This window comes from Pongo abelii, chromosome 9 (genome assembly GCF_028885655.2).
Source record: "Pongo abelii isolate AG06213 chromosome 9, NHGRI_mPonAbe1-v2.0_pri, whole genome shotgun sequence".
Taxonomy (NCBI): domain Eukaryota; kingdom Metazoa; phylum Chordata; class Mammalia; order Primates; family Hominidae; genus Pongo; species Pongo abelii.
Window position 1 is genome coordinate 79796983 of NC_071994.2, and position 25237 is coordinate 79822219.

Consider the following 25237-nt stretch of genomic DNA (forward strand, 5'->3'; position numbering starts at 1 on the left):
ATCCCAGAACTTTGGAGGGCGAGGCAGGCGGATCACCTGAGGTCAAGAGATTTGAGACCAGCCTGACCAACATGGAGAAACAGGAAAGGAAAGGAAAGGGGAAAGCAAAGAGGAAAGGGAAGAGGAAAGGGAAGGGAAAAAGGAAGAGGAAAGGGAAGGGAAAAGGAAGGGAAGGAAAAAGGGAAGGGAAGGGAAAAGGGAAGGGAGAAGGGAAGGGAAGGGAGAAGGGAGAAGGGAGACGGGAGAAGGGAAGGGAAGGAAAGGAAAGGGAAAGAAAGAAAGAAAGGCCACACACAGAAAGTCACTTATTATATAATTCTATGTACATAAAATGTTGAGAATAGGCAAATTATAGACACAGAAAGATTGGTGGTTGCTAAGGGCTAGGAAAAGGGAGAATGAAGAATAACTGCTAATGGGTACAGGGTTTTCTTTTTAGGGTGAGAAAAATATCCCGGTGTTAGATAGTGGTACCAGTTGCATAACTTGTAAAAAAAAAAAAACTACTCAATTATATATATTTTACAAAAAAGAGATGGTGGCTTGGACAAGAATGTAGCTATGAAGGAGAAGTGATCAAATTCTAGATACAATCATGCATGAAGAGCTGATTGGATTTGCTGTTAGGGTAGATGTGGAGTGAGAGAAAAAGCAAAGTTATGGTTGTGCTCCAAGGTTTTGGGCCTTGGGGTTTACACTTGGTATAAAAGCACTCTCTGTAGTCCCACTCTGTTCCTGAAGAAGCACCTGATGGAATCTGGTATAAGGTCTCTATTTGCTAAATTTCTCTCATCATTAATAACCAAACACTAACACTTGGTTATATTTACATCTCTGCTTATCTTTTTCATTCCTAAAGAAATTCTATTGACATATTCCATAGGGTTGAGCCAATGAAAGGATGTAGCTGCTATTAACTGAGATGGGGTGTTCACATTAGGGTAGAAAGATTCAAAGTTTAGTTTTGGGCAGACTGGTTACTGACTTTGACTTAACCAGATTCTAAACTGTTATATTTTCCTATATGTACCTCAAGTTAATCTAGACTTCAATGAAATGGAACACGTCATCCTAACCATTATTATTGCGAAATATGATTTCTCCCAGCCTAGGAGTTGTTCAGAGTTTGAATTAGTGGTAGGTGCTAAACATTTCAGAAGCAATGAAGAAAAAAAAATAATAATAACAAAAATAAACAGACGCCCCGAACCCCACCCTCGCAAAAAAAAAAAAAAAGTCAAGTATAGGCATTATCTTCTGCCAAGTATGAGCCAAGTATCTGGTTCTTCCACAGCACCCTTGATAATCTCCATCACAGACTTTGTGACTCTGTATTATGTAATATCTCCCTGTACCTTTCTCCCATAACAAAAACTCCTTAAGAAATGGGACCAGGTCTTCACATTTACAGAGCATAGCACAGTATAAATATAACAAGTCTTTTGTAAATATTTTAAATATATGATTCCAGAGTTGAGAAACAATATTCCAACTTTTTGGTATAAATTCCAAATTATTCAGTAGGCAAAAAAAAAAAAAAAAAATTGTGGAGGCCAAGAAAACTGAAGAGAGGCATTAATTGGTAATATCAATAGCAGTACTATTAATCTAAGATGTTAACATTGGTGAATGAGCACTGTGTTCCAAACATTAATTATTCCAAGAGTTTTATATTAATTAGTTCATATAATTCCAATATAACCCAATTAAATAGGTATTAAATTATTCCCATTTTATGACTGAGGAAACTGAGGACACATAGAGAGGTATGGTAATTTGCCTAAGGTAAGTTAGTACAATTTAGCAAGGCTGAATTTCGAATAGTCTGACTTTAGAGCCCTTCTTAATCACTGTGCTATATTAGCAGGTTTTATATATATATATGGTTTAGAAATGCATTCACACAGTTTAAAATTATGGGTACTTGAAAACTGTATATACTATTTCAAATTCAACTTTTTCAAAATGACTGTCAAACCATTATCAATTTTGAAAATATTTTTAATGAGGTATAATTCACATACTGTAAAATAAACATATTTTAAGCACTCAGTTCATCAGTTCTGACAAATGCATACATTGTGTAATCTACACCACAATCAACATAAGGAATATCACTACTCTCACAAAAATTTCCTCCTGTCCTTTCCTACTCAATTCCTTTTCCCCACCAAAGCAAGAAGAAATCACAGTTTTGATTATGATAACCCTAGATGATACAGTTTGGCTGTGTCCCCACCCAAATCTCATCTTGAATTGTAACTCCCACAATTCCCACGTGTTGTGGGAGGAACCCAGTGGGAGGTGATTGAATTATGGGGTGTGTCTTTCCTGTTCTGTTCTCGTGATAGTGAATGAATCTCACCAGATCTGATGGTTTTGAAAATGGGAGTTTCCTGCACAAGCTCTTTCTTTGCCTGCCACCATTGATGTAAGACATGACTTGCTCCTCCTTGCCTTCTGCCATGATTTTGATGCCTCCCCAGCCATGTGGAACTGTGAGTCCAATTAACCTCTTTCTTTTGTAAATTGCCCAGTCTTGTCTTTATCAGCAGCATGAAAACGGACTAATATGGTAAATTGGTACCAGGAGTGGGGTGTTGCTGAAAAGGTACCTGAAAATGTGGAAGCAGCTTAAAAAATGGGTAAAAAGCAGAGGTTGGAAGAGTTTGGAGGGCTCAGAAGAAGATATGAAAATGTGGGAAAGTTTGGAACTTCCTAGAGACTTGTTGAATGGTTTTGACAAAAATGCTGACAGCGATATGAACAATAAGGTCCAGGCTGAGGTAGTCTCAGAAGGAGATGAGGAACTTGTTCCCCAACTGGAGTAAGGGTGAGTTTTGTTATGTTTTAGCAGAGACTGGTGGCCTTTTCCCCTGCCCTAGAGATTTGTGGAACTTTGAACATGAAGGAGATGATTTAGGGTATCTGGAGGAAGAAATTTCTAAGCAGCAAAGCATTCAAGAGGTGACCCAAGTGCTGTTAAAGTCATTCAGTTTTATAAGGGAGCAGAGCATAAAAGTTTGGAAAATTTGCAGCCTGGCAATGTGACAGAAAAGAAAATCCCATTTTCTGAGGAGAAATTCAAGCTGGCTTCAGAAATTTGCATAAGAAACAAGGAGCCAAATGTTATCCCCAACACAACAGAGAAAATGTCTCCAGGCATGTCAGAGGTCTTCACGCATGTCAGAGGTCTTCACGGCAGCCCCTCCTATCACAGGCCTGGAGGCCTAGGAGGAAAACATGGTTTCATGGATCAGGCCCAGGGTCCACGTGCTGTGTGCAGCCTAGGGACTTGGTGCCCTGCATCTCAGCCACTCCAGTCATGGCTGAAAGCTGCCAATGCAGAGCTCAGGCTGTGGCTTCAGAGGGTCTAAGTCCCAAGCCTTGGCAGCTTCCATGTGGCGTTGAATCTGTGAATGCACAGAAGAACTGAAGTTTGGGAACCTCTGCCTAGATTTCAGAAGATGTATGGAAACGCCTGGATGCCCAGGCAGAAGTTTCCTGCAGGGGTCGGGGGCCTTCATGGAGAACCTCTGCTAGGGCAGTGTGGAAGGGAGATGTGGGATCAGAGCCACACAGAGTCCCTACTTGGGCACCACCTAGTGGAGCTGTGAGAAGAGGACCACTTTCCTCTAGACCCCAGAATGGTAGATTCACTGATAGCTTGCACTGTGTGCTTGGAAAAGCCACAGATACTCAAGGCCAGCCCGTGAAAACAGCCAGGAGGGAGGCTGTACAGGGGCGCAGCTGCCCAAGACCATGGGAACCCACCACTTGCATCAGCATGACCCAGATATGAGAGAGTCAAAAGAGATGATTTTGGGGCTTTAAGATATGACTGCCCTCCTGGATTTTGGACTTGCATGGGGCCTCTAGCCCCTTTGTTTTGGCCAATTTATCTCATTTGGAATGGCTGTGTTTACCCAATGCCTGTACTCCCACTGTATCTAGGAAGCAATTAACTTGCTTTTGATTTTACAGTCTCAACAGGAAGAAGGGACTTGCCTTGTCTCAGATGAGATGTTGGACTGTGGACTTTTGAGTTAATGCTGAAATGAGTCAATACTTTGGGGGACTGTTGGGAAGGCATGATTGGTTTTGAACTATGAGGACATGAGATTTAGGAGGGGCCGGGGCAGAAAAATATGGTTTGGCTCTGTCCCCACCCAACTCTCATCTTAAATTGTAACTGCCACAATTCCCACCTGCTGTGGGAGGAATCCGGTGGAAGGTGATTGAATTAAGGGTGCGGGTTCATTTCCTGTGAGTGAATGAGTCTCACGAGATCTGATGGTTTTAAAAACAGGAGTTCCCTGCACAAGCTCTCTCTTTCTTTGCTTGCCGCCATCAATGAAGGGCATGACTTGCTCCTTCTTGCCTTCTGCCATAATTCTGAGGCCTGCCCAGCCACATGGAACTGTAAGTCCAATTAAACCTCTTTCTTTTGCAAATTGCCCATTCTTGGGTATGTCTTTATCAGCAGCATGAAAATGGACTAATACAACAGATTTTTAATTTTATTAATTCTAGAACTTATCACAAATGGAATCAAACAGTATGTGCTTCTTTCACATACAATGAATTTTGAGACAAATCCATATAGTTTCATAGGTCATCCCTTTTTATTGCTTAGTAATAATTCATTGTATGAGTAATGTTAAGAATAAAGATGCTATGAACATTCTTATATAAGGCTTTTTGTAAACATGTTTTCATTTCTCTAATATAAATACCCAGAAATGAAATTTATAGGTTATGGGATAATAGTTTGTTAACATTTGAAGAAACTGCAAAACGGTTTCCCAAAGTGGTTGTATCATTTTACATACACAACAAGGTGTTTCAGTTGGTTCATATCCTTGCTAACATTTGGTGCTGTAAGTCATTTTCGTTTTACTAATTCTAATGGAAGTAAGGTAGTACCTCGCTGTGGTTTTAATTGGAAATTCTACAATGAATAATGATGCTAAGCACTTTTTCATATGAATACTGGCCATATGTATATATTCTTTATGAAGTATCTGCATATAACTTTATCTTCCTTAGTATACTTGGTTTAAAAGTACTTTCTGTAGTCCCACTAAGATCCTGAAGAAGCTTGTGATGGAATCTGGTCTATGGTCTTTATTTGCTAAAATTCTCTAATCATTAATAACCAAACACTACCACCTTGTTATGTTTACATCTTTTTTTTTTTTTTGAGACACAGGGTCTCACTCTGTTGCCCAGCCTAGAGTGCAGTGGTACTATCACAGTTCACTGCAGCCTCAAGCTCCTGTGCTCAAGCAATCCTCCCACCTCAGCCTCTCAAGTCACTGAGACTACAGGCAAGTGCCACCACACCTGGCTGATTTTTGTATTTTTTGTAGAGACAGGGTTTCATCATGTTGCCTAGGCAGGTCTCCAACTGCTGGATTCAAGCAAACTGCTCACCTGGGCCTCCCAAAGTGCTGAGGTTATAGGTGTGAGCCATCATGCTAAGCCCATCTTTTTCATTCCTAAACAAATTCTATTAACATACCCCATGGGGTGAATAAAATCACTTATTACATCATATTTGATTAGATGTAAAAATTTTTTTTCTGTACTTTTATCTTCTTTCATTGAGGCCTAAAGATGAAATAATACTTTTGTGGCAATTCTGTTTTAAACATTAACTGGAATAAGTAGGACACTGGCTGAAGCTTAAACATTTTTGCTATTGAAACCTGTTATAATACTTGGTTGAGCCATATGAAATCACCATTTTTATAGGTCAAAATGTTCAAATATTAACAATTTCATATGGTTTGATGAAACTTAACTACTTCTATTGTTTTGTAAATCACATACTAAATCTTGTTTCAACTTAAAGTATAATTCTTTATATATGTTAATTGCTTCCTATCTATTCATCTAATATATATATTTATATTATTATTATTACTTTTTTTTGGGGGGGGTACCAAATTTCTTCATTTGAAGGAATGATACAAATCAAAGAACTTAGGTGGATGTTTTGGTACAACTTATAGAAAAGGTAAAGGAAACTCCAACATGCACGCACTGCCTTGGTGACCAGGGAAGTCACCCCATGGCTATGGGGAAATTAGCCTGAAGCTTAGCTTTCATTATCACTGTCTCCCAGGATGTGCTTGTCAAGAGATATTCTGCCAAGCCAGATTGGAGTGCTCCCATCTTGTGCAAGTTGGTCACATGGTCTCCCAATTCTTTGATGGCTTTCACCTGCTCATTCAGGTAATGTGTCTCAATGAAGTCACACAAATGGGGGTCATTTTTGTCAGTGGCCAATTTGTGCAGTTCCAGTAGTGACTGATTCACATTTTTTTCCAAATGTAATGCACACTCCATCGCATTCAGCCCGCTCTCCCAGTCATTACAGTCTGGTTTTTTGATATCCTGGAGGAAGATTTGGCCACCTTGTTGGTTCTGCAGCTTCATCAGTTTCTCAGCATGTTCCCTCTCCTCATGAGACTGGTGAAGAAAGTATTTGGCAAAGTTCTTCAAAGCCACATCATCATGGTCAAAGTAGTAAGACATGGACAGGTAAATGTAGGAGGCATAGAGCTCCAGGTTGATCTGGAGGTTGATGGCGGCCTCTGAATCCTGGTGGTAGTTCTGGCGCACCTGCGAGGTGGATGTGGTCCTCATGGCGGCAACTAAGGAGAGGTGGCGGTGGCGGTGGCTGCGTGGCGCTGGGGCTGTGGTGGGAGCCTTGGGGCGGTCCGAGGGTGCGGTGAAGAGGTGAGGGAGGGCTGGCTAAGGGCGGCCGGCTGGGGTGGGGGACAAGCTCCGGGTTCCGTCCAAGCACTGTTGAAACAGGAAACCCTGACGACTCTCGGCGAAGAACGTCTCTGTATTTATACTATTAATTTTGCAACTAGCAGAAATGGAAGTTGCTACGTAACAGTACAAGTTTTAAGACTGTGGTGATGTTATGGTATGAAATTTTCAGTAGAAGATCAACTATGTAAAATTATCCCTTTTTGGTGGATTCTTATTTTTTAAAAAATTCCATTTGATTTTTAATTTGCAAAGTTCAGTTATATTTCTAAACTATTAAGAAGGCTGACTTATTAGCTTTAGAAAACGGAACCCTAAAGACTAGGTAACTTTTGTTATATAATCCTCTTTCAAGAATTAGGTAGAAACACGCTTCCAACACCAGCCGATCACCAAGAAAATACTACTGTTACTTTAAAGAAATTGTTTTAAGAAAAAACAAGAGGCTTTTAATTTACTAGTAAAAAATAATATTTAATAGCTAAGAGAAGCACCTAAATGCAACCTATTAAATGAAAAAGTCAAAGTCAAAATCTTATTTGCTTTACTTGTTCTTCCCTTATCACTTGATTTTCTTTTTTCTTCTTTTTTGAGATGGAGTCCACTCTGTTGTCGCCAGGCTGGAGCGCAGTGGTGCCATCTTGGCTCACTGCAACCTCTGCCTACTGGGTTCAAGTGATTCCCCTGCCTCAGCCTTCCGAGTAGCTGGGACTACAGGCACACGCCACAACGCCAGCTAATTTTTGTATTTTTAGTAGAGATGGAGTTTCACCATGCTGGCCAGGATGGTCTCGATATCTTGACCTCATGATCTGCCTGCCCTGGCCTTCCAAAGTGCTGGGATTACAGGTGTGAGCCACTGCGCCCGGCCATCACTTGATTTTCTAAAGAAATCTCTTGCTAAAAAGATTACTGCCTCTTACAAAACTCCACTTCACATAAACTTGCACGTTTAATTGAAAAATGTTTGACAACATCTATCAGTCTTAAGACAATCACTCCCCTGCAATGTAAAAGGAAAAACAAACGTTCTTGCTCCTGTCAAATTCAGTTCTGCTTCCCCATAATTTGAATCTAGTGATCCTGGCTCAGCCTTTGAGATATTCTTCTACAAATCAATCCTTTAAATGTTTGAAGACATTTATGTCTGAGTAAATTTCTGCTAGATAAAGCATTTTCAGTATTCAATCATCTTCTTTGTGGTTGTTCCCATAATGGACTTTATTAATGTTTCTTTCAGAGTCTGCCATTCAAACAGAAATACCATGCTCCAGGTATGATCTCATCCAAGTCAAATGAGATGATGCCCCACATTATTTTAGGCACTGAATATATATTAGTGACAACTAAGATCTTATCTTTACGAGGAGGCAAAAATTATTACAATGTTTTCTACGTTCAACCTTTGCAACAATGAGAGACCTATGTGGACAAGACAGTGTCAGTAAGAGTTCCACTGTGTTGGGTTAAAGCTAATTGGAATGTCATGTCATAGAACATCTCATTTATAATATGCATAAACACACCCAACTGAAAATTTGAGATAAATTACCGTCCTTCCCCAGAAAATACGCATATAATATTCATCTAAATCTATTTCTTACAAGTTGAGGCCTTTCACAGGTGCCTGCAGCCCCTCTTAGAGATCTTAGAGCCATACTATTCACTATTACATCACCAATTGTTTAGCATAGTACCTATTACACAAGCATGTATGTAATAGAATTTATAAATTTAATGAAATAAAGGAATGTTAGTATGACAATCAGCTGTTTAAAAATTGAATTTCATTACACAAAATCGGAGAGTCAATAAACCAAATGATTTCTGAATGGTCCCAAATATTTCTACATTACTTGGGCAATGTTCCCTGGCTCACTGTAAATAGAAATATATGTATTAATAGATGTCATCAAAATGGCTAAAAATAACCTGGCACCATTTTCTAAAGAAATTTGTGGTTGTGAAAATGAGAAAACTATGGGATGGGTATGGTGGTTCACACCTGTAATCCCAGCACTTTCGGAGGCCATGGCAAGTGAATAGCTTGTGCTCGGGAGTTCAAGACCAGCATGGTCAACATGGCGAAACCCCGTCTCTACTAAAAGTACAAAAATTAGCCAGGCGTGGTGGTTCACACCTGTAATCCCAGCTACTCAGGAGGCTGAGGCAGAAGAACCACTTGAACCCGGGAGGCAGAAGTTGCAGGGAGCTGAGATCGTACCACTGCACTCCACACTCCAGCCTGGGCAACAAAGCGAGATCCTGTCTCAAAACAAACAAACAAACAAAAAAAACGGAAAACTGTGTGCAGGCATTAATCTACACAAGCATTTCCTTCTGAGCAACTGCCACATACACCATTTTGTTTATCAAAAACAAATTTTAACAAATGGAAAGAAGTTTTATGTGTTTTGGGGTGTGTGTGTGTGTGTGTGCGTGCGTGCGTGTGTGTTTAAAAAAGGCAGAAGCCCAAGGAATAAAACATGGAGAAATGGTCAAGCATGAGAAGAGGTGAAAGCAACACCAGGGGAATTTTCTGCCCTTTCTGCTGATAAATATTTCTTTAGTGAATAAACTAAATTTCAGTCTTTGGAGTTAGGTTGTAAGAAAAGCGAATAGCTGGCCGGGCACGGTGGCTCACGCCTGTAATCCCAGCACTTTGGGAGGCTGAGGCAGGCAGATCATGAGGTCAGGAGATCAAGACCATCCTGGCTATCACAGTGAAACCCCATCTCTACTAAAACTACAAAAAATTAGCCAGGCATGGTGGCGGGTGCCTGTAGTCCCAGCTACTTGGGAGGCTGAGGCAGAAGAATGGCGTGAACCTGGAAGGTGGAGCTTGCAGTGAGCCAAGATCGCGCCATTGCACTCCCACCTGGGCGACAGAGTGAGACTCCGTCTCTAAAAACAAAAAACAAAAGAAAAGCGCATAGTTAAAAAGTTAAAAAGGTGGAAATAAAAAGAGAAAAGGTTTATTGAGCATGTATTACAGTGCCAGTACCATTTCTCATATATTCCTTACAACAACTTTTTGAGGAATTATTATCACTTTCATTTTAAAGTACAGGAATGTAACTCTCAGAAAAATTAAGTACAGTTAGCCCCCCATATCCACAGATCAAAATATTTAGAAAAAATAAACTAAAGCTAATACAATGAAAATACAAACTAAAACTATAGTATAACAATTTTATACCTAGCATTTACAATGCATTAAGTATTATAAGTATATGGGAGGATGTGCATAGGTCATACACAAATATTATGTAAAGGGCTTAAGCATTTGCACATTTTGTTATCCTTGAGGGTCTGGAACCAGTGCCCCATGGATACCAAGAGACAAAAGTAATGTGTCTACAGATGGTAAGTGGATGAACCGAGATTCAAACATAACTGTTAACTCTAAAATTTCACATCATGTATTAAGGTATAATCTACTTAAAACAGTACACATTAGACTTTTTTTTTTTCTTTTTTTTGGAGACGGAGACTCGCTGTGTTGCCCAGGCTGGAGTACAGTGGCGTGATCTTGGCTCACTGCAACCTCCACCTGCTGGGTTCAAGCAATTCTCCTGCCACAGCCTCCCGAGTAGCTGGGATTACAGGCGTATGCCACCAAACCCAGCTAATTATTATTATTTTTTTTTATTTTAGTAGAGATGGTGTTTCACCATGTTGGCCAGGATGGTCTTGATCTCTTGACCGCATAATCTGCCCACCTCAGCCTCCCAAAGTGCTGGGATTACAGGCATGAGCCACCGTGCCCAGCCTTCCAGTTCTTTTTATCTTGAACTCCTCTCATAAATTACACCTCTGCCTCCCGGGTTCAAGCAATTCTCCTGCCTCAGCCTCCCGAGTAGCTGGGAGTACAGGCGTGTGCCACCATGCCCGGCTAATTTTTTGTATTTTTAGTAGAGATGGGGTTTCACTATGCTAGCCAGGCTGGTCTCGAACTCCTGACCTCATGATCCTCCCGCCTCAGCCTTCCAAAGTGCTGAGATTACACGTGTGAACCACCACACCCAGCCCATTAGACATTATTTTAAACAACTATGATCAATAGTAATCATTATTTCACTGTCATATTTTCTTCATCTACAAAGAAGAAAAGAATGTTTTAAACAACTACGCAAAGTTAATATGGGAAATAATAACAGTGGTATAATGTCATGAATAGATCATATTTGGTCTTTGTATTTAAAGGAGAAATGGTAAATAAATTTTAGTTTAGGACTACTTTGTTTACCTCCATTTAGCAAATTAATTACAAGGAAAATAATGTAATGATACATGCTTATGAAACAATCTCTCATGAGATTAATCAGTACACATTTATTCTCAGGGAATGAAAACTGAGCTTTTCTATGGGTTATTTTTTCAAAGCATTAATAAATAATCACTAAGAGAAATCTGCTGAAATTCAAAATGGGGCAAAAAACAGGTATGAGTTAATGTCAGGAAAGTTTTTCATAAGCTAGTAGTTAGATAGCTATGAGTTTTCCCTACTTTATAGGACCCCGATATCTTCCAAATTAATATAATTTGTGGAATATTTCTAAATAATAAAGTTACAGTGACAGAAAACTAAAGACACAAAGATTCTGTAATAATGGTTCTAGTATCACTCATAGGGTTTAAGTTATATTTCACGGTTATATATTAAATGTTTCTGTTCAAATATATTTGTCAACACAAATAAAAAATCAAGATTTTTAAAAAGAGAACTATGACAAAAAAGTGCAATGTTCCCAAGATTTCCTCAGAACTCCAATAAAGAAATGTATGCACAGCAAATAGAATATATACTGTGTCAAGATGAACTGAATAAATTAAAATAATTAGAACTAGTTAATGCTGAATAGAAAACTATAGCTAAAGGCTGGGCCTGGTGGCCCAGGTGGCCTGGTGGCCTCCCAGCACTTTGGGAGGCTGAGGCGGGTGGATCACCTGAGGTCAGGAGTTCGAGACCAGCCTGACCAACATGGAGAAACCTCATCTCTATTAAAAATACAAAATTAGCTGGGCATGGTGGCACATGCCTGTAATCCCAGCTACTTGGGAGGCTGAGGCAGGAGAATCGCTTGAACCTGGGAGACGGAGGTTGCAGTGAGCCGAGATTGCACCATTGCACTCCAGCCTGGGCGACAAGAGCGAAACTCCGTTTAAAAAAGAAAAGAAAACTATAGCTAAATAAGAACCAAACAATACTTTTCTTGTGCTTTTGTCTAACAATGTATTTTTCTGTCCATATTATTTATAATTACTCAGATTCTGGCTTCCTGATGTATAAGATGTGTGTATATAGTATGGACTGAACTGCTGAATATATTAATTTACTTGACAAATAAAAAACTAAGTGCATACTATGGGTATTATGCTGGATACTAGGTGAGGCCTTGACAACTCCCAAAACCCACACACAAAAAACCACTTCTGTCTCATAGATAACATCCTAGTTTTGAAACGAGATCAATGTATAAAACACACAAATAAGTGTAAAAAGGTTCCAATAAAAGATACCTGACAATGCACTTCCATGAAGAGCCATCTTGATCATCTTGTTCTTCTATGTACATTCTGACATTGTGATCTTGATCCAATTGGTACCAGTACATGAGGCCATCTTTGTCTCGACCAATTGGCTGAAGACGCATAGTATCGGCATCCTCCTCATTAATAATATTCTTGAATTTGAGATTGTCATCAAACTGACACTCACAGAGGTACTGAAAAATAGTCATAACATGGCTTAAAATACCTCACAAATATTTCTCCATCACAGTAAATATGATACAACTGTAGAATTGATTCAGGGAAAGCAGTGGACAGAACACATATACTGTATTCCTTCTTTCACTATCCTCTTCCCACTTTCACACAAACTGTTTAGAATAGCCAATATTTTAAGATAACATTTTATATTAACACCATACCAATTTATAGGTTTAACACAACCACTGACACACAAATCAAGTTTTATTTCAAAAGGAATGAGCCTGTTTGCACTAAAAACTCCCAAATCATCTCACGGTATAAGATTTTCTGTTTTAGGCCAGGCACAGTGGCTGACACCTGTAATCCCAGCACTTTGGGAGGCCGAGGCAGGAGAATCGCTTGAGTCCAGGAGTTAAAGACTAGCCTGGGCAACATGGTGAAACTCTGTCTCTACAAAAAATACAAAAATTGGCCAGGTATGGTGGTGCACGCCTACAGACCCAGCTATTTTGGGGGCTGGGCTGGGAGGTTGAGGATGCGGTGAGCTGTGATCTTGCCACTGCACTCTGGCTTGGGCAACAAAGCAAGACCCTGTCTCAAAAAAAAATTTCTATTAAAAATTTTTCATTTTTTTTTTACATTTTCTTTATTTAAAATGACAAATAAAAATTGCATATATTTATGGTATACACCATGGTATTCTCATATATGTGTATACTGTGGAATGGCTAAACCAAGCTAATAAACACATCTACTACCTAAGAATTTTTGGTGGTGAGAACATTTAAAATCTAGCCTCTTAGTGATTTTCAAACATATCATATATTGTTATTATCTATAGTCACCATGTTGTACAACTGATCTCCTGAACTAATTCCTCCTGTCTGATTTTTTGTAGCTTGGGCCAATATCTCCCCAGTCTACCCCTCCCCTCCCTAATCCCTGGTAATCACCACTCTACTCTGATTCTATGAGTCTGACTCTTTTAGATTCCACATTAAGTAATATCATGGGGTATTTCTTTCAATGCCTTGCTTATTTTACTTAACATAATGACCTCCAGGTTCAACCGTGTTGTCACGAAAGCAGGAATTTCCTTCTTTTCATTTTACATTCTTCTGTTGACGGACATTTAGAATGATCCTGTATCTTGGTTATTGTAATTAATGCTGCAGTGAACACGGGAGTGCAGATACCACTTCAAGAAACAAATTCTTCTTCCACTGGATATATATCCATTAGTAGGATGCTGAATCATATGGTAGTTCTATTTCGAATTTTTTGAGGAGCCTCCATGCTATTTTCCATAATAGCCAAACTACTTTACATTCTCACAATCACCGTGCAAGGGTTCCCTTTTCTTTTTTCTTTTTTGAGACAGAGTTTCATTCTGTCACCAGGCTGGAGTGCAGTGGCGCGATCTTGGCTCACTGTAACCTCCACCTCCTGGGTTCAAGAGATTCTCCTGCCTCAGCCTCCTGAGTAGCTGGGACTACAGGGGCGTGCCACCACGCCCAGCTAATTTTTGTATTTTTAGTAGAGACGGGGTTTCATCATGTTGGTCAGGATGGTCTTGATCTCTTAACCTCGTGATCCGCCTGCCTTGGCCTCCCAAAGTGCTGGGATTAGAGGCATGAGCCACTGCACCTGGCCTCAAGGGTTCCCTTTTCTGTACATCTTTACCAAACTTGTTATCTCGTCTTGTCTTTTTGATAGCAGCCATCCTAACAAACATGAAGTGATATTCCACTGTGGTTTTAAAATGCATTACCCTGATAATTAGTGATATTGAGCATTTATTCATATATCTGTTGGCCATTTCCTAAGTCTTTTTCTGAGAAATGTCTATTGAAGTCCTTTGCCCATTTTTAAATCAGATTACTTGTTTTCTTGCTGTTGCTTGAGTTCTTTATACGGTTTGAATATTGAACTCTTCTAGTAGCTTTATACTTTCGGGTCTATATTTAAGTCTTTAATCCACTAAGATAATTTGTGTATGGTGTAAGATAAGGGTCTAATTTCATTCTCCTGCATGTGGATGACCAGTTTTCCCAGCACCATTTATTGAATAGACTGTCCTTTGCACAGTATGTAATCTTGACACCACTGTCAAAAAGCAACTGACCATCAATACATGAGTTTGTTTCTGGGCTTTCTGTCCTGTTCCAGTGGTCGATGTATCTTTTTACCAGTACCATGTTGTTTTGATTACTATAACTTAGTAGATTTTTGAGATCAGGTAGTATGATGCCTCCAGTTTTGTTCTTCTGGCTCAAGACTGCTTTGGTTACTCAGTTTCCTGTGGTTCCATATGAATTTTAGGGTTGTGTTTTATTTCTGTGAACAAGGCCATTGGAATTTGATAGGGATTGCATTGAATCTGTAGATCACTTTGAGTAGTATGGACATCTTAACAAGATTAATTTTTTTAATCCATGAACACAGGACATCTTTTCATTTGTCTTTTCTTTCATTAATGTTTTGTAGTTTTCAGTAGAGATCTTTTACATCTTTGGTCAAATTTACTCCTAAATATTTTATTTTTTGATGCTATTGTAATGAATTGGTTTTTATAATTTCTTTTTTGGATTGTCTGTGATTTATGAGTGGAAACACTTGTGATTTTTGTATATTGATTTTATATCTCGCAATTTTACTGAATTCATTTATTAGTTCGAATAGTCTGTTGGTAGAGTCTTTAGGATTTTTTATACGTAAAATCATGTCATCTGCAAACAGTCACAATTTAACTTCTTCCTTTCCAATTCAGATGACTTATTTCTTTTTGTACCTAACTGTTCTGGCTAGGACTTCCAGTACTATGTTGAATATAAGTGGCAAGTGGGTGTCCTTGTCTTGCTCCTGATGTTAAAGGAAAAGCTTTCAGTTTTTCACTGTTGGGTACCATGTAAGCTGAGGGGTTGTCTTATATGGTCTTTACTGCACTGATACATATTATTTTCATACCTAATTTGTTGAGAGTTTTTATCATGAAAGCAAAGTTGAATTTTCTCAAATGTTTTTTCTACATATATTCATATAATTATATGATATTTGTCCTTCATTCTCTTAATGTGGAGCATCACAACTTTATTTAGTTAATTAATTAATTAATTTTTTGAGACAGAGTCTCGCTCTGTCACCCAGGCTAGAGTGCAGTGGTGTGGTCACAGCTCACTGCAACCTCTGCCTCCCAAGCTCAAGCGATTCTCCTGCCTCAGCCTCCCTAGTAGTTGGAATTACAGGTATGCGCCACCATGCCCAGCTGATTTTTGTACTTTTAGTAGAGATGGGGTTTCACCATGTTGGCCAGGCTGGTCCTGAACTCCTGACCTCTACTGATCCATCCGCCTCAGCCTCCCAAAGTGCTGGGATTACAAGCATGAGCCACCCCACCTGGCTTATTTATTTTTTAAAGACAAGAGTCTCACTCTGTTACCCAGGCTGAAGTGCAGTGGCACGATCACAGCTCAAGCAATCCTCTGCCTCAACCTCCCCAGTAGCTAGGTCTAAAGGTACACGCCACAACACCCAGCTAGCTAGCTTTTTAAAATATTTTACAGAAAAGTTGTCTCACTGTGTTGCCCAGGCTGGTGTTGAACTCCTGGGCTGAAGTGATTCTCCTGCCTCAGCTTCCCAAAGTGCTGGGATTACAGGTGTGAGCCACTGTACCTGGCCATGTATCACATTTATTGATTTGCATAGGATGAACAATCCTTGCATTCCAGGATAAATCCCACTTGATCATGGTGAATGATCCCATTTATGTGCTATTAAATTTGGTTGCTAGTATTTTGTTAAGGATTTTTGCATCTGTGTTCATTGGGAATATTACTTTTCTTATAGTGTTTGTGTCCAGCTTTGGGATCAGTATAATGCTGGCCTTCTAAAATTAGTCTGGAAGTTACTTTCTCCTTTTCAGTTTTTTAGAAGACATTGAGAAGGACTACTATTAGTTATTCTTTAAATGTTTGGTAGAACTCAGCTTGAAGCCATCATACCCTGGGCTTTTCTCTGATGGGACATTTTTGACTACTGGTTCAATTTTCTTACTTGTTATTGGTCTGTTCAGATTTTCTATTTCTTCATAATTCAGTCTTAGTAAGATACATGCTTCTAGTATATATCCATTTTTTTTCCATATAATCCAAACAATTGTTCATAGTTGTTTCTATGATCCTTTGTATTTCTGTGGTATTGGTTATAATGTCTCCACTTTAATTTCTGATTTAAGTCTTCTCTCTTTCTTAGCCTAGCTAAAGGTTGTCAGTTTTGTTTATCTTCTCAAAAACCAACTCTTAGTTTTGTTTATCTTTTCTACTGTTTTTTTCTAGTCTCTATTTCATTTAATTTTACTCATATCTTGGTTATTTTCTTCCTTCTACTGAGTTTGGGTTTAGTTTGTTCTTCTAGTTTCTTGCAGTGTAACATTAGGTTGTTATTTGAGATCTTTCTTCTTTTTTAATATGGCCATCGATTGCTATAAACTTCCCTCTTAGATTTGCTTTTGCTGCATTTTGTAAGTTCTGGCATGTTGAGTTTCCATTTTCATTTCTCTCAAGAGTTTTAAAATTTCCTTTTGGATTTTTTTTTTAACATGTTGGTTATTCAGGAGTCATGGTATAAAACTTTAAATAATTCTTTCTCTCTTCCAGGTTTTAGGTGAACATTATTCTTAAAGGTCTATTTGTTTTTGAAAGCCTGAGACATATGCAGTTTTCAAGGAAGGTAGATTTTCACTGACAGCTAGCTCTGGAGAATTCTCTTAATAAAAAGATATTCACATACTAGATTGGAAGAACTAACTAACTTTTTGTTATGTATTTTGTATATGATTAGGGTATAAGTCAGATCTCTGCCCGGGCAGACGCCACATTAAGTTACTTCCTATTATAGCCCTTATGCCTTTGCCTATGTCAGCTATCCCAATGGTTTGTAAACATTTTTGATCAAGCATCCTTACTACTAAAAAAATTTGTAACACACTCTGAAAAATTATATGTATTATATTCACTTTCTTATGTATTTACATAATAAGTACATAATATACACACTAATATATAATGTATGTAATACTAAAGTATTACATACTTTTCAGTAGCATCCCCCTAACCTAGAGGTCAGTATGTATACTAAAGTATTACATACATTATAGGAATGCACAAAAAGGTATTTCAAAACTTGGGATTAATAAAAGTTATGAGTATAATTTCTATAACTTTGACTTGAAAGGAATCACCATAATTACCCCCCTGGGACCACAAGCTGGTCTAGAAACAGATGAACCTGCATGATTATACACCCTGAAATCTGAGCTTACTATGACGTTTGATTTTCTGAGACCAGGTATCTTTTGGATCTTGAAGACTTCTGTGTAGGCTCCAACGGCAATCAACATCTAACAGCAAAATAACACCTACTCTATAGTCTTATCTAGCTCCAAAATAGTAATATGTATACTGACATTATATTTTAAGGTTCATCATAAAATCTTGAGGTCTTCTGAATAAGAAGCCTACTTACAAAACACTAAATTTTAGAAGTAGCAAAAACTTCATTAATGTTTTCACAAAGAATATTTTTTCTCCTCTACTATGCTGGCCACTTTGCTACTAATTAGCGCCAACAGTAGGAAGTGGGCAGGAAAAGAAAGGAAAACTCAAACTTGTAAAAAAGCCTACTTTGAGATGACCCATTTAAATCAAGTTGGTTTGGTTATGTGAGGGTTTTATTAAGTACGAAATGACATGCTCCTAGTCATCCAGAAAACAGTATCAAATTGCTAATTTAGTAAATCAGTAGAAAATTATCCATAGTTTACAGTATATAGTAATGACTGAAGGTTGAAAACAATGAATAAAACTAATTTGGAGCAACTGCTTGCCCATGTTATTACGGTCCCTACAAGAAGAGATAATTAAACCTAGATATATTTATGCATCAAAAAAACAGCACTTTAAAGAACAGACTGTCACTAAAAAATAGACTCCATTGTCCTCTTCTGCTAATAATAAAAATGTCTACTTTTTGTTTATTTTCCAATTTAACCAGGAGTCAAAAGTTAAATTTTAAATTAAAATAACTAACAAATAATAGATTTATTACCTTTAAGAGTGCTAGTTTGCATTCAACACTCATTTCAAGATAGCCCTTCTTCTCCATCTCCCATGCCCAGGTACTGTTAAACTCTTGGCATATCTGTCAGATAAAGTTAATATCTTAATACATGAAAGCAATTTTTATTTATGTTGGTAGGCTTGTACAACTATGCTGTTCTTGTTAATACATGTTTATAAAGGAAAGAGGTTACACTAAACAGTCCAATCCAACTGCACCCTAAAATGCATACTACTTAAAATGATAAAAAATATTTACTATTGTTTGATAATTGAATTACGGTAAGAAGGTATTTCTGCAGCTCTCTCCTCTGCTATCAAGAACTTTATACATACTTTATACATACTTTACATTTTCCCACATGAGAGTAATTGATTCCATCTCTCCAAATGGCTGGAAGTTCCTTTAGGGCAATGACAAAAATTTATTCATCTTTTTGCCTAGGACAGAATTAGTTCAAAAAACATGCCAAATTGTACACATACTTTTAACCACGCCTCTTTTGAACTCATTGTTCTACTATTTAGGAGTAAAGTTAAAATTCCATTCTTGGCATATGAAAACTTATGTAACTTGGCTTTAAGATAAATGTCTAGGCTTCTCTTTCTAACACAAGCATTTCAGGCAAACCAGAGCCACTGTAACAGACCAAAGAAAGAAGATCTGAATAACCACTGCACTTCAAAGCCAGTGCAAGAAACTTTCTCTCATTTCAGCAGCATCATCCTAACCTAGAGGTCAGAGGAAGCCAGTAAGGGAGGTTAACACAGTGAAATGCAAATGGGTTCTATGACCTCTGTGAGCTAGTTTTTTCAGCAATAAAACTGGAACATTAATAATATTATCTTAAAGGCCAAAGAGTAGGCATAAAATGATACAAAATGCCAACAATTTCACGTATTTCTCGCAATTCAAGGAGCAAAGAGCATAACGAGGGCCAAAGGAGAAGAACCAACACAAGGCAAGAGATTAACCTGGAGTACAGGGAATGGGGTAGACAGGAGAAAAACAAGCCAGCTCTCTCAGGCGGGTTACCCTTTTCCTAGCCTGCACTACTGTCATAGTGTCATCTGTTTTCATTGATTTGTGCAATAAAATAATAGAAGATTAGTATTAATATAGAAAAAGAATACAAAACAAGCAGTATGGCCAGGAACAATATAATAGAGGATCTTTTTTTTTTTTTTTTTTTTTTTTTTTTTTTTTGGAGATAGGTCTCACTCTGTTACCCAGGGTAGCGTACAGGGGCACGATCACAGCTCACTGCAACCTTGACCCCCTGGGCTCAGGTGATCCTCCCACCTCAGCCACCCGAGGAGCTGGGGCTATAGCCATGTGCCACCATACCTGGCTGATTTTTGTACTTTTTGTAGAGACGGGGTTTCTTCATGTTGCCAAGATGGACAATGGACAGTCTTAAAAGACTCACAGGAAGCATAAGTTTCCCATTCCCTAGAATATATTACTTCCTCTGGCTGACAGTGTTACGTTTTTTAGAGAGAAAAAAAAGGATATACAGAAAAAGGGAAAAATAGAAATATTACATGAGGAAGACCCTAAAGTGATTATATCAAAAGCTAGAATGTCAGTATCTGAATAGACATTTTACCACAATGAGAAAGATAATAATAAATGTTGGTTGAGGATATTTGAATGCTCACAGGTTGTTAGTGGGAATGTAAAATGGTGCAGTTGCCTTGGAAAACAGCTTGGCAGTTCCTAAAATGTTAATATTTAGCTACCATATGACAGCCATTACACTCCTAAGTACTTACACAAGAAAGAGGAAAACATACGTCCACACAAAAACTTGTACACAAATGTTCCTAGCAGTATTATTCACAACTGCCAAAAGGTGGAAGCAACCCAAATGTCCACTAACAGGTGAATGGATAAACTGTGGCACACCACACAATGGAATTTTATGTAGCCATAAAAATAAATGAGGTAATAATATACTATAGCATGGATGAGGCTTGAAAACATGTTAAGTGAAAGAAACCAGACACAAAAGGCCACATACTGCATGATTCCATGTATATGAAGTGTTCAGAATAGTCAAATCCATACAGATAAAAGTAGATTAGCAGTTCCCAGTGGGTAGGGGAAGGAAGGAATGGGAAGTGACTGCTGATGGGTAGGCAATTTCTTTACAGAGTAATAAAAGTGTTCTCAAATTAAGATAATGATGATGGTTGTATATTCTCTGCAAATATGTTAATAAACACTAAATTGTTTAAACGGTAAATTTTCTGGTATGTGAATATCTCAAATTTAAAAAAAAGAAAGACAGACAATCAACAATGCAGAGTCCAGCTATGACCTGAATGAAGCATTTATTGAGTGTTCGGTTGAGTACCAAGTCCCCAGAAGAAGATAACGTTGGCTGACTATCCCAGAGGTTAATGCTGAGTATGGGTAAGCTCATCCTTAGTATCTGAGAGGTGAAAAATGACATAGCTCCAAAGTTTGGCCAACAAACCAGATATGGAAGCACAGCCAATGGCTCATGGTGTCACAAATTCCAAAAACAACAACTACTGATTAGCATCTATGTGTAAAAGGGGAGGATACAAAAAGAGAAATGGATATAAAGATGATAAAAATCCTTTGCTCCCACACTGCTTAACTTAAATTTACTGACCTTTATTTATAGCATTTAGGGTACATTTGTTTTGCAGATTTCAAAGATAAATTTACTACTCATTTTGTATTTCTGAGACGGAGTCTCACTCTGTCACCCAGGCTGGAGTGCAGTGGTGCAATCTCGGCTCACTGCAACCTCCGCCTCCCAGGTTCAAGCGATTCTCCTGCCTCAGCCTCCCGAGTAGCTGAGACTACAGGCGCCCACCATCATGCCCGGCTAATTTTTGTATTTTTGGTAGAGACAAGGTTTCACCATATTGGCCAGGCTGGTCTCGAACTCCTGACCCTGCGATCCACCTGGCTTGGCATCCCAAAGTGCTGGGATTACAGGTGTGAGCCACACGCCCCGGCCCATTTTGTATTTCTTTAAGGGCAATTTAGACATACTGCTGTGCCATTTGATGTCAAAAAAAAAAAAAAAAAAAAACCACTAATTAGCTATGCACAAAACAGCCATAACCTACTGTTACCACAAAATGAACACTGCAAATAAAACTTGCAAATAAAAAGATTATTCAAAAAGACATCTAAATAATTCTTATGCAAAACTATTTAATCTACACCCAGGGTAAGCAAGTTTTTCCTCAAGGTCCAAACAAGAAATAATTTAGGCACTGTGGGCCATAGGGTCTCTCTTGTATCTATTCAAATCTACTATCATGGTGCAAAATCAGCCATAGGATATACATAACTGAATAGGCATGGCTGTATTCCCGTAACACTTTGTTTATGGATAATGAAATTTGAATTTCATATAATTTTTACATGTCACCAAATATTATTACTCTTTTGAGTTTTTCTCCCAATCATCTATGTAAAAACCATTCTTAGCTTTTTGAGACAGGTACCAGGCAGGATGTGGCTCATGAGCTATAATCTGCCTAGGGAGCCAGAAATTAGCTTTGTCTATCAGAGACTGTCTATAACGGTGAATTCTTGGGTCCTGGAAGCAACCAGATCCTAATTACATTGGTAATTCATATTAATTCCCCATGCTCCAATTTGTTTCTGACCAAGAAGCATTATAATTATAATTTGGTTTTACATGCAATTTCTCTTGAGGGAGAGAATGTTCTAATATCTAAAACATGAACAATTTGACATAACATTCATACCTATTATCACCATAAATCATTATTCTATAATACTTGTTCTATGTTTGATTATCTATAAATCTAGCTGACAGATCAGGTCCTATTGCGTTCTCCTGCATGGTGCCTGAGGGACAACCATTCTCCTGACACAACACCAGAATCAATGTTTGGTGCCTGCAAGGGTGAAAGTCAAATATGTGGCCAGGGAGGCATCCTGGCCACCAGTCTACTGCCATTCCAATACTGCTTGCATCTTTTCCTCCTAGCCTCTACATACAGGTAAACAAAGTGGAGGATGAGGATGGAAAATGTTGGGCAGAGGAAAGGAAGGGAGCTTTTTTTAAAGGTTCCGTTATCAGCTCAATATATATAGGAAAGGTGACTTCACATGCCTACAGAGCAAATACATAGACTTTATGTCAGTGGGATCATTAACTTATTTATCTTGGATTTATATAAACAATCAAAGTACCAATAATTCTTTCGGATAACTCATAAGAAATTTAAAAAGAGGGTGTGAAATGGCTTCTAAGAGCCTAAGATCTCATCCCTGGGGGGAGCTAGCCCCCCTTAAGTTCTAGTCTGGAAAAACCCAAGGCTCTCAAAGGAATTTACTTCTGATTCCAGCCAACATCTGAAGACAGGTCCCAGATCTCCCCTTCCCATTTATTAAACAAATTTAAAATTGTAAATCCTTCTTCTGTCCCCTTGAGATGCATATGTATCTCCTAAGACCCAGAATATCTTTCTGAAGGACCTGAAGGCCATTCCTTTGAAATGTAACCAACAGACAGGGCCTCAGTCTACCAGTCTCTGTGAGAGGGCAGACGCCTAATTTCCATTAATGCTAGTTAGAAGACAGAAATGACATAATCATAGAAAGTCAAAAACGCTCTTAGCTTCTTTTTAAATTTTTCACTTCCATAACTTGACTAAAGCTCCCCCATTCCTCCCACTCCTCTCCCTAGTCCCTCTTTCTCCTTTATAAACACCCAGTCACCTCTGCACAAATTCGAACACAGCACAGCTCCTTCCCGTACTGCGATAGTTACTGAATAAAATCTGTCTCTATCAGCTTTAACTAGTGTCAGGCTTTATCTTTGACAAGAGGAATCCTTGGAGATCATTTAGATCTAAATCCTTATTTTACAATTGAGAAACATAAAGTTGAAAGAGATACACTTAATCAGTGACTCCACAAATATCCCTATGTGCAGACTATATGGCAGTAACTAGTCTAGGAGCTCAGATACCGTGGTGAAAAAGACAACCCATTCAAACTGATACAGGAGATAGAAATTACTTAGACAGATAGTGAGGGCAAAAGTCCTCAGCAGAACTTCCCTTCTAACAAAAAGCAGCCCAAGAAGTTATTTATTTTTCTAACAAAGAGCAGCCTGAAAAATCGAGCTGCAAACATAAATACGGAAGCTGAAAGCTTGCAAGGTGGAATGCTGGCAGCTGTGCCAATAGAAAAGGGTTACCTGGGGGCCAGGCATGTCCACCATGGAAACTCCATCTTCCCTTTTTTGTTAGCACATATACGGTAAGAAAGAAATGGGGAACATGGCACAGCTCAGGCTGAAAACCCGCCTGCATAATAAAAGACTAAGGTGGGGGATGCCAGAGATTCGCTCCTATGCGAATGGCACACCTATTCTTAACTGTTTTTTCACGCCCTATGTAGATGAGACACCACCTCCCCACCAATTCATCTATAAAACCCCTTGCATTTCACCGTGGAATGGCAACCCATTTTTCTGGGACCCCTCTCTGTAGCTGAGAGCTATTCTCTCTTTTGCCTATTAAACTTCCACTCTTAACCTCACTCTCTGTGTATCTGAGTCCTTGATGTCCCTGGCTGTGAGACAATAAACCTTGGATGTCACCCCAGACGAGGTCGCAAACTGTCAGAGGTATCTGAACGAGAGCAGCTTCATCTTGAATAGGGGCTGAGTAACATAAGACTGAGACCTACTGGGCTGCATTCCCAGGAGGTTAAAGCATTCTAAGTCACAGGATGAGATAGGAAGTCAGCACAAGATAAAGGTCATAAAGACCTTGCTGATAAAACAGGTTGCAGTAAAGAAGCCGCCCCAAACCCCCCAAAACCAAGATGGCCACAAGAATGACCTATGGTTGTCCTCACTGCTATACTCCCACCAGCACCAAAACAGTCTACAAATGCGATGGCAACACCAGGAACCATTTTTACCCTATATGGTCTAAAATTTTAGACCATTTTACCCTATATGGTCTAAAAACGAGAGGCATGAATAATCCACCCCTTGTTTAGCATATAATCAAGAAATAACCATAAAAATGGGCAAGCAGCAGCCCTCAGGACTGCTCTGCCTATGGAGTAGCCATTCTTTTATTTCTTTATTTCTTAATAAACTTGCTTTCATTTTACCTTATGGATTTGCCTCGAATTCTTTCTTGTGCAAGCTCCAAGAACACTCTCTCGGGGTCTGGATTGGGACCTCTTTCTGGTAACAAAATCGCCTTTGCAAAAATTATACTAGTGAAAAAATTATGACAATGGGGGAGATCTAATCTAGCCAACTCCCATCCTGCCTTTAATCTGCCCTTAATTATTCCTGGGCTTAAACTTTGGGAAACATTTAGTTTACAATTTAAATGACAATGGCCCTTCTCCATTGTCAAGCTAATTTGTAAAGCTAATGAGACACCACTAGGCTAGGAGGATAGAGGAGCCTGAACTGGCTAAGGTGTGCAAACTTGTCCAACGGGTGGCCCACACCAGGACGGTTTCAAATGCGGCCCAATACAAATTTGTAAATTTTCTTAAAACATGAAAATTTTTGGATTTTTAAAAGCATATCAGCTATCATTCCTGTTAGTGTATTTTATGT

The 25237-nt window shown here is 38.7% G+C and overlaps 1 protein-coding gene and 1 pseudogene across 3 annotated transcripts in view; both read right to left on the minus strand.

Annotated features, from left to right (window-relative positions):
• Positions 1-25237, minus strand: part of RSF1 (remodeling and spacing factor 1) — a 154096-nt gene that overhangs the window by 62474 nt on the left and 66385 nt on the right. For all 3 annotated transcript variants that reach the window (XM_009246859.4, XM_002822278.5, XM_054526063.2), the window contains exons 3-4: positions 18610-18702; positions 12310-12515 (exon numbers count right to left, since the gene is read on the minus strand). In XM_009246859.4, coding sequence (XP_009245134.1) covers positions 12310-12515; positions 18610-18702 — 299 coding nt within the window. The remainder of the gene's footprint in view (positions 1-12309; positions 12516-18609; positions 18703-25237) is intronic.
• On the minus strand, positions 5992-6729 carry LOC103891876 (ferritin heavy chain-like; annotated as a pseudogene).